The 9,563-nt window shown below is 50.2% G+C and overlaps 1 protein-coding gene across 1 annotated transcript in view; it reads left to right on the top strand.

The window, feature by feature from the left end:
• The window catches only part of ZFAND3 (zinc finger AN1-type containing 3), a 287,031-nt gene extending 277,700 nt beyond the window's left edge, over positions 1-9,331 (top strand). Inside the window, exon 6 of the mRNA XM_031434790.2 lies at positions 8,940-9,331. Coding sequence (XP_031290650.1) covers positions 8,940-9,094 — 155 coding nt within the window. The 3' untranslated portion in view covers positions 9,095-9,331. The remainder of the gene's footprint in view (positions 1-8,939) is intronic.
• Positions 9,332-9,563: the final 232 nt, after the last annotated feature.

Consider the following 9,563-nt stretch of genomic DNA (forward strand, 5'->3'; position numbering starts at 1 on the left):
AACAGGATATCACAGAGCCCACGGGTCGGTCAGCTGGCCCTGATGCTGTCAGTGAGAACTGCAGAGGGCCCACTGGATTTAGAAGTGTCTGGGCTCCATTCATGAGGTCTTTTTTAATACCCAGACTGTAACGTTGGTGAAGTCCTCAGGTCTCAGCCTCCTCTCCACTCACACCCCAAGTGAAGTGGAACTGGGCTGTGAGGTCAGCTCCTCCCCCCCATCTAGACAGGAAGTCTCTAGAATCCTAGAGTGGGCTGTCCATTCAGGGAGGGTTTTAACTATATATATAGTTCATAGTCTCACTTCAAATTTGAACTCATGTCTGCAGCTAAAACACTCCTCTGCCACTGAATAAGCCCCTTTCCCTCCAGGGGAGGTGTGTTTAACCAACTTTAAACACTAAGCATCAAGAAGTCAGCTTCTCAGGGCTTCCCTCCCTCCCATCTCACCCCCCTGCTCCACACACCACAGTGGACAGCTGATGTCATGGGACCTGGGACCTTAAAGCTCAAACTTGTGAAAATAGAGAAAAAGCATGCTTGTACGCTTAAGGTCCTCAGAACGACCTTTTTGAGTTACTGTGGTGAAAATGGATAGCATGTAGAGAGACTTTTCATTCTTAAAAGAAGCACATAAAACAAGTGCACATGATGCTGCACAGTTTGGATGAAAACAGAGTGTTTGCAGAACGTCTCCAGCCTATTCCTTTTTCTGCTCATCCTTTCATGGTAGCTCCCAGCCCAACAGTCTCAGGGAAATAGACAGGGCTTTTCAACATGCGGTCAGTACGTGACCAAACTTGGAAACGCACACACGCTGCCTCTGCTTAGGAGAGAAGCTTGCAGAATCCTCAACTGTACCTGTGGAGTAGCCCCCACAGGAGCAAAGAAGTTGCTATCTGCTGTCCTTGGAAAGTTTCCGTGTCCCTTTTATGGGGTCCCTAACCACCGAGTACTTTTCAGGCTGCCCTGTGTAGTCTTGATATATTTAAATCAGGTTTCTCTAAAATTTGCATATCTTCAACAGAATCTTTACTGAGCTTGTCACTTACCATGCATTTATAGTCTGCACGGAGGTTTGTGGAGAGGGCAGAGGAGACACGTGCATCACACATTTAGAGGAAGATTTCCATGTCCCTTCTCCTTTGTCACTAGCGGTTTCTCAAAAGAGAAGGGAAGCAGAGTCTAGACTGAGAGGTGAAAAGGGAGGAGCAGGGGAGGGGAGGGCAGCCTTGCAGCCTGGGGAGTCAGTTGTACTGTGTAAGGTGAGAGGGGTGTCAGCAGCCCAAAGAGCTGTTCTGGTAACAGCCAACCTTCCTTGAGTTGAGGCTTCACCTCCTCTAGCCTCTGATGCCTGTAACTCCGTTTATAGGAGACACACCTGAAGGTCTGAAAGGCTAAATGGCTTTCCAGCAGTCACACAGCTGTCAAAGCAGTGCCAAGGGAATGTGCATCCAGTACTTAGGTTCCAAACCAGAAGCTCCTCACTGGATTATCCAGAAAGAGAACTTGATTCCCTGCAGGCCCATGCCATAGCAGCAGGGGTGGGGCTAAGCCAGGGGTCTCTCCCAACTCTGGGCTATCGTCTTCGTCCTCGCTTGTGACTCCAGCATGTAGACTAAAAGGTCAGCAGAGAAAAATGGGGCAGGTATTTTCCAAGTGTTGTTCTGGAGAGAGACACACAGCATTTGCAGTGTGATGCCCCCAGTGGCATTGCCACTTGGGCATTTTGCCAGTTGGATGAACTGGCTCTAGCCAGGTTAGCCTTCAGGGGTGGCTGCACCGGCCGCAGTTCTGCGGCGAGCCGTGTGCCGGGAGCCTGGCCCCTGAGCTGCTCTCAAGGGCCCTGGCCTCACCCTTGGCAGCAGCTCTTGGGCAGGATGACTTGCAGCTTTGGAACTGGTTTTCTAGGAGACCTCTCTGTTTGAGGAGATAATCTTTTAAAGGACAAGGAAATGTTGAAAGAGAAAGCCAACAAATCAGGAGCCTGCTGAGAAGAGGATAAGGTCACCGCCAAAACAGAAAGTTTCCTACCAGGACCTCACATTCTCCTGAGGCCCCAGAGAGGCTGGGGTGGGGGAGAGGAGACCAGGAGTGCACGCACCTCCTAGGGTTCTTTGGATCCTAAAAACTGCCCCAGGTACCAAGAGGCTAACCTGCCTGCTTTCAGCTACTGAAGCGAAATGATGTTTGAAAGAGCAAGTCGTTATTCCTGTGGCGGAAACTGCCTTGAGCCATTTTCCCTTAGTTTTTAAATGTATATTCATCTCTAGATAAAACATCACATGAGTCTACAGCCAGCCCCCTTCTTGTGTACCGACGGGTTAACAAGCTTGCTAGGGGGAAGGTTCTCCCAAGTCAGAGCTGATGGTGCAGGATCCATCAGATACGGGCACCCTGTCCCCCAGGACCAGCCCACCCCGACCTCCCACCTCCTGGTGGCAAAAGGTTTTTCCTAGGTGGAGGCAAGAATGGAGGGTGGAGGTTTGTTCTTCGAATGTCAGGTAAGGTGAGGCTGCCGATGTGGGTGATGATTTGGGTGACGGAAGGAGACATTCCAGGGATTCCTCACAGAAGAGAGGAAAGCGGTCAGAGTTTTTGCAGGAACTGGGCTGTCTGAAGAGACAATAATAAAGGCTACCAAGAGTGGTGAATGTCCTATTCTTGTGAACTGACATATGTACACACTGTGTCAGGAGCTTCATTAGCTGGACTGTGACCCAGCGCGTCTCCTGTCGCTGCTGACTGCTCCCCCCAGAGCCTACGCTGCCTGCACACAGCTGCCTCAGGAGCTCTTTGCACAGGCTTGGGTATCTTTGCTTCTGTCACACTGCTTTTGTTCTGGCGTTTACCTTGTATCTGATATTTTAATTGAGTTGGGGGAAAACAAATGATTGCGTCTGTTTTAGAGCTGTCTCAGTATGGTTTAGTAGTTTTTATTAAATTATTGAGTACAGTGGGCTCTTTAAGTTGCAAGTTCTCCTTCCCTTTGGAAAGCAGGCAGACAGATGCCCAGCTTGGTAATTCACTGTGGCCTTGGTTCTAGCTCCCTGGGCAGCTGACCTCTGTCCATCCATCCGGCCCAGCTGAGCACTGTGTCTGTCAGCCAACTCAATGAGCCGGGATCCAGTTCTGTCTCTGGGAGTGTGATGCTCCTCCCTCCGCCGTGCAAAGCCAGGGATGGAGGAGAATGTAAAGCAGATGCATTCTGTGCCCGCAACACCTGCAGCTGCTTTGCCTGTACCATGGGCCTGATGAAATAAAATGCATTGAGATCCTTTAATGCATTTCTGTGCTACAAATTCTGCCTTGGGCATTGGGTCAGCGAAGGTGGTGTAATCCAGGGATTGCTGGTGGGAATGTAAATGGCTAATGCTTTCCAACAAGCTTTCCTGCAGCTACCTGCTGTTCCCAACATGTACTTACAAATGAGTTGTTAGGTCAGTTAGCTGTCCTGAGCTTTAAGAAACTTTTACCTTGCTGGAAAAACGTGATTCTTTTTTCTAATGAGCTTGCCTGGTCGTTTCAGATCGGTCAGGCATAACTGTTGTTTATGTTTGAAATGGACACTTTAGATAGCAAATGGTACCTATTGGTGAGTTGAGATTTGGAGGGTCCATTACCTTGGTTTCTCAAGAAGCTTTGGGAGGTCTTGGGTGGGCTCTGTTTGGACAGCCCATGCGTGTCTTCCTGCTACCAGGACACACAGTGCCTGGGCCTCGCTGCTGGTGGGCAGGCACCTGGGGACAAGCGTGTCTGTGCAGACGGCACGCACACGGCCACCTGAAGCTGCACACCCGTGGATCACTTTACAGTGCCTCAGTCCCCAGGGCTTGTCAGTATTTTTAGGTTCTTCTTGAACCTTTGACAATTTTAAATTCAAATGAGCCAGAAAGTGTAAAACATTTCTTGCAAGTGAGGTAAAAACACCCGAGCAGCTGGAGCTGAGGCCCGCCCTGGTCTGAGGCTTCACTAAAATGGCCACTTTGGGAGAGCTTCCAAGTGGGGGGTCTTGGAAGAAAACAAATGTTTAATTAATCAAAGTCCGTAAGTATCCAGAGCTGCCCAGTTTTGCCAACTTTAAATGGTACTTCTTACTCTAAGATAAAGCCAGTAAGCAGCATTTCTGTCTGGCAGGGATTGAATAAAAATGTCAAGGGCTCAGACTTGAGAATTTTGGCATCACTTTCTTTGCCTCCCTTAGGAAATTTCACGGAAAACAAACGGTTCCAACCCCTGCTCAGTTCTCAGGGTTTGGAGGGAAGTGCTCGCCTGGGGGCTGTACTGCCTGCAGGATGAAAGGTTGGCTCCCTCCCTCAGCCCTCCATCCCCCTCCCCGCCTTCCTCACTCCCAACACAGTAGCCGGACCTCGTGGGGGAGAAGTGGAGGGAAGGGAACTGGCAGATGAGGCCAGTTATCTGTTCAGCTGCCCTCTGGCCCTGTTGGCCAGCACTACTGAGAGGTAGAGACCCTTTCTCCTTAGGCCTTGGGTGTTCCTTGGTGATTGCCATTATTTTTGTAAACAAGTGAGTGAAACAGGAAATAATATTACATCTTTCTTAGCACTTACAGCAAGGTGTTCAGTGCTGCATCATCTTTGCCTAATGATGGCATTTGTCAAACTGTTCTCAGTCCTGGTGTTTTGTCTCAAAATAGCCACACCCCTCTCTGTGTGAGCAGGAATGAGGTTTAGCTGTGGATGAGGACATTGGAATAAAATGGAAGACTTTCAGATGTTAGCTTTAAAGGCTGAAAGGTTAAGTCACAAGTTTGGTTCCCACCAAAGGAGAATTTTTAGAAACCTGCATGTCAGACAGACCTTTGAATCTTGGAGGAATGAGCCTCAGATCAGTTTTCTGCTGGGTGTATATGGTTTAGGGCCGTCAGATGTTGGGCATCTTCAGGTCTCTGTGGCGTGTGGCTCACTGGGGCCATAGGCTCTGGCCCCACACCAGGAGGGCTGAGTCTAGATGTGCTCATTCATACCTGTGAGAGACCGCCACTGAGATGTCTGTCCTCCAACAGGAATCCCCCCAGCCTCTCTGTTCAGGGTAAGAGTGACCTGAGTGCTGCCCCTGTGTTTCTCCTTCATGTGGGAATCCTGTTGGGACAGAGGATTATCTAGATAGGTCCTGAATTGTATTTTTTGTCTTCTGCCGTAGTCTTGTGTCTCTGATAGAGACAGTCGGGGAAGTCCTGCTCTGGCCCGCGGCGTAGCACCTGGGAGGAGCCTGCATGGTTCGGCCCCGGTGGCTCTCTGGGCAGGCATCCTCTTCCTCCCGTCCTGAGGCTGCCTGCTTAGTTGAAGATTTTTTCAAACTGAGGATGTAGCTGCCAGGGACCCTCCAGAGACCTTGCAGCGCAGCTCGCCAGAGGCCGAGTGGTAGCACCTGCGGTCAGGACTCCTTTCCCTCTTCCTACACCCAGATGGCCTGTCAGGAGCTAGGCAGTGGCAGGCGGAGAGGGACTGGATGGTGGGTTGTGGAGCACAGTGCTTATAGAGCTGCTTCTGCATCCTCCCTTTTTAGTCAGAGGCTCACCCCAAACTGCTCTTCAGCGCCAGCAAGCAGAGAAACGCTCACACAAGTTCTTGGTCATTTTGCGCAGATTTACTGAAAACAACTCCACAGTCTTAACAGATCTCTGTGGCTTCCTCCTAGGCCAGTATTTCATGGAAAATCAGTGATCCAGGCTCCCAGGAGCGGGGGCAGCAGTCATGTGACATGGCAGGAGAAAGGGCTCAGGTTAAACCACATTTAGAATTATTTTCAAAAACTTTTGCTTTAGCTGTTTTCCTCTCTTTTAGGGGGTCAGCATCCTTTCAGTCATGTTATCCCCCTAAAGCACTAGATGTATAGAGCTACTGTACATGGAAGTATGTTGAAATTGTTTTTGAAACTACATGATGCTGAACTATAGGGTCATCAGGAGGGTGTAGATATGAATTGTATGTACATGAATGGGTGAGTGAGTCTGATGATGATACATAACTTTAAAATCAGGAAGAAAAGAACTGCATGATAGCCTTGATACCAAAACCCATGTCACAGCTGAGCTGATCAGTTCAGTGTCCTTTGTGCTTTCTTTCCTTCTGGACACTGCCTTGGCTGACCTTCTCTGGAAAGGCCCCGCCTGACTTCTAATAAATGGCATGAGGAAGCGTTGAGGCTGGCCTAGCCAGGACGGAGGCTGTAAGTGCCCTTGTGATTTAAAACTGTGTTCATCACTTCCCCAGCAGCCTGAACTCACCTCTCTCCACACCCAGCTTGGTCTCCAGAATTCTGTCAGAGTAATTGAATGTTCATGACACTTGAGTGGGTTCTGGAAACAGATCTGTGAGTACCAAGAAAAGAGGATAAAGATTCACCCCCTCCCGCCGAGTCATCCTGCCATGCTCACTTCCACCCAGCCTTCCCCAGCTACTGACACTGAAATGCATGTAGCCAGTTGGCTGCTGTCAGTAGATAATACCTCCTGAGCATTTGCGACGAGTTCCAGCACGTAGCTTCCTCTTGGTGAGTGACCCTGACAGGAGAGGGAATTGAGCTTAACTTTGGCCATCTCATAACCTCAGTGCAGCAGCTTGGGAAGTTAGCCTTCCAAAATTTGCCTGAGGCTTTTCTCCAGTGAATTACAAAATTTACCTGTTCAGTGGTTTTCACCTTTCAAAAATCCAAGAGTCATTGTGTGTCTGACAGAGGTACATAGAACTTGGGTAGAGAAATAAGGTGTTTCTGTCTGGATGGAGAATCCTTGGGTGACTGGAGAGGATATCCAGGAGTTCCTGTGGTTGATATGCCGTTTCCTTTTCAAGACAGTGTGGGGCTCACAGATGCACCCACGGAGTTGTGAGGGAGCATAGTGAGGGTGAGCCTGGAGCCTGTCCCCTCCACCCAAGTCTGCCTTTGACTAATGAGGTGTTAGGCTGAACCAGGGCTGAGTTCATTTCTGGGGTAACCCATTCATCAGGAGAGGAGGCACCCTGGGGCCCTCTCCTGCATCATCCCAGTATCTTGAAGAAAGGGAAGGGCAGCAGGGGTCCTTGCACCCCTTATTGTAGATGCTGAAGGTAATATGTCCAGACTTGGTGACAAAAATGTCTCCACACCCTTCCTGCCGCCATACAGCTGGTGCCGCCCCCCCCCCCCCAAGTCCTGACCTGAGCAGGTTCTCCCCAACCAGGTGGGCTCTGCTCCAGAAAGATGATTGTGCTTGTTAGGTGGAGGATGCATATTGAGGCCATCCACGCTTCTGCCGTGAGATCCTTTAGGAGAAAGACAACTATATCCAGTATCTTCAAGTAATGAACTTACCAGTAAATACAACACTCAACCTCATTAATCTTAACTTTTCTTTTGGGCCAAGTGAGAGCTCAGCTTCTCAGGAGACAAAAATTTCATCTCTGTTCTTTTCCTTAAACCAAATCCCAATTTAGAATCAAACGTATTGCCCTGCTCTCCCTGGGAAGCAGTTAATAACGTATTTTCTCGCACAGTGGATAGTCCAGGCTCAGCCTGGTCACTCAGGCCCCGGGGGCACCTGCACGTGCCATACTCCACATGAGCTCAAGGCGTCAGAGCAGGGCTGTGTCAGCTGAGGAATATCCTCTGGGTGAAATTGGTTTTAAACGTTAAGGCTTTTGCAGTTGTCCATCATGGCCAGTCTTTGCTTCAACTTCTGCTGGTCTTCTGAAATTAGTGCCTTCACCTCTGTTCTCTGAAAATAATTGAGGACAGGGAGATGGATGATCACAGTTTGCAAGGGGTGGCTGCCCATTCACTCTGGCTGCTGTGGTCTCCCATTTGCTTGAAGAGTGAGGAGAGCATCGGCCTGGTGGGGCTGCTGTGGGAGGCCTGCCCCAAGTGCACAGGGAGAGGAGGTTTAGGAAAGGCTGCTGATTCGCTCCAGGTAGGGCCTGTGGACCTGGTCTAGGCTCAGGGGACCTGGGGGTGTGACCACCTATAGCTGATGGGATGAGGTGGTGGTGAGCCAGCCCAGATCTCCTACCCACTTCCTGAAAAAGAGGGCCAGACAGAAGGCTGTCCCCTACTGGCTTCCCCATCCCCACTCCTAAAAACTGACCAGAGGGGAGAGGGAATGGGCCACATCCCTTTGTCCTCTGATCCTCTCTGCTGACACCCTGAGGGCCTCCTCTCATTATTTTCTGCCAGAGGGATTTGATGTGTGCTGTCCACCCGCTCTCCTCAATCCTTTTTTCCCCTCGGACTCAGGCCAGGAAGCCCTGAGTGTGGGGACCTCAACCTCCTGCCCAGCAGGAGAAGTTAGAAGGTGCAGTGGGCTTCTGTGAGATGCCGATTGGAGCTCAACATTTCTGTTCTTTCCTTTATGTAGTACCTTTTCTAGCACTTGACATAATCATTTTCCCTTGAGAGCTCCCATTCATGGGTGAGTTTCGGTTTGATCACACCCTTCACCCCCAAAACCCAGTTATACAGGAGGTAGAATGTAATTTAAGCCATAATTATTCCTGCTCTCTTTCTGCCTCCTAGAATGGTAGGTGTCTTGTAGGTATGAGGTTTGTCCAAGCCTGGGCAGTGCTGAGCTGGCAACTCTGTGCTTTCCTGCCTGCTTGGTGGGGGGTGCTTAGCGCCCACTCATCTCTGAGGGAGGTAGGGGTGTCTCGCTAGAGCAGTGGCCTTGGAGCTCCACCTTCAAGGTCCAGGCAGGAACAGCATTGAACGCAGGGGCGGATGTACCCCTGGGACGTTCTGAGGAATAACATGTTTGTCAAAGTGCCGGCTCTCTTGTTAAAGGGGTGATGTTGTAACAGACTCTTCAGTAGCCAGGGACCCTGCTGCAACCATCGTCCACTCACTGGAATGCCCCTCCCGCCCTCTGGACCCGAGCGAGAGCTGGGGTTCTGGGTAGGCAGAGGCCACCCTAACGGTCTGTCTTCTCTGCTTCTCCCACTCCTGCAGGTTACGTGTTCTGTATGTTACATCGCCTCCCCGAGCAGCACGACTGCACGTTTGACCACATGGGCCATGGCCGAGAGGAAGCCATCATGAAAATGGTGAAACTGGACCGGAAAGTGGGGCGCTCTTGCCAGCGCATTGGGGAGGGGTGCTCCTGAAGGCCGGTGCGGCCGCCGCGAGACGCTGTTCTTAGTTCACTAATGTTAGCCTTATTTAGGACAAAGTCAGCCAGACACCTTGTACTGGGCACACGTCAGACTACAGCCAGTCCGTTTCCTTTCCTTAGCCAGCCATCCTGGTACTGTAGTTTAGGGGTTGATGGTGGTTGAAATTGATTTCTGGCTGGTTACTAAGGTGCCTGCTAGCCATTGTATAAAATTAAAACATGAAGAATATTTTTTTTTGAGCATGGCTAGTGGATTTAAAACAACACATACCTGTCACTGCTGGAGTCAAACTTATAAAAAGCCTTAAGCGGAAAGTGTTCCAGATGGAGACTCTGAGTCAGTAGAGGAGGAGAAGCTGGTGTGCAAGTCCCCACGACGCATGGGCTCTGCCGGAAACTCTGGTTAGTGTTCGGCCTTCACCTCTTCACTTACCCTTAGTCCCTGCAGCCACAATACCTGA

The sequence above is a fragment of the Camelus dromedarius genome, chromosome 19, assembly GCF_036321535.1.
Source record: "Camelus dromedarius isolate mCamDro1 chromosome 19, mCamDro1.pat, whole genome shotgun sequence".
Taxonomy (NCBI): domain Eukaryota; kingdom Metazoa; phylum Chordata; class Mammalia; order Artiodactyla; family Camelidae; genus Camelus; species Camelus dromedarius.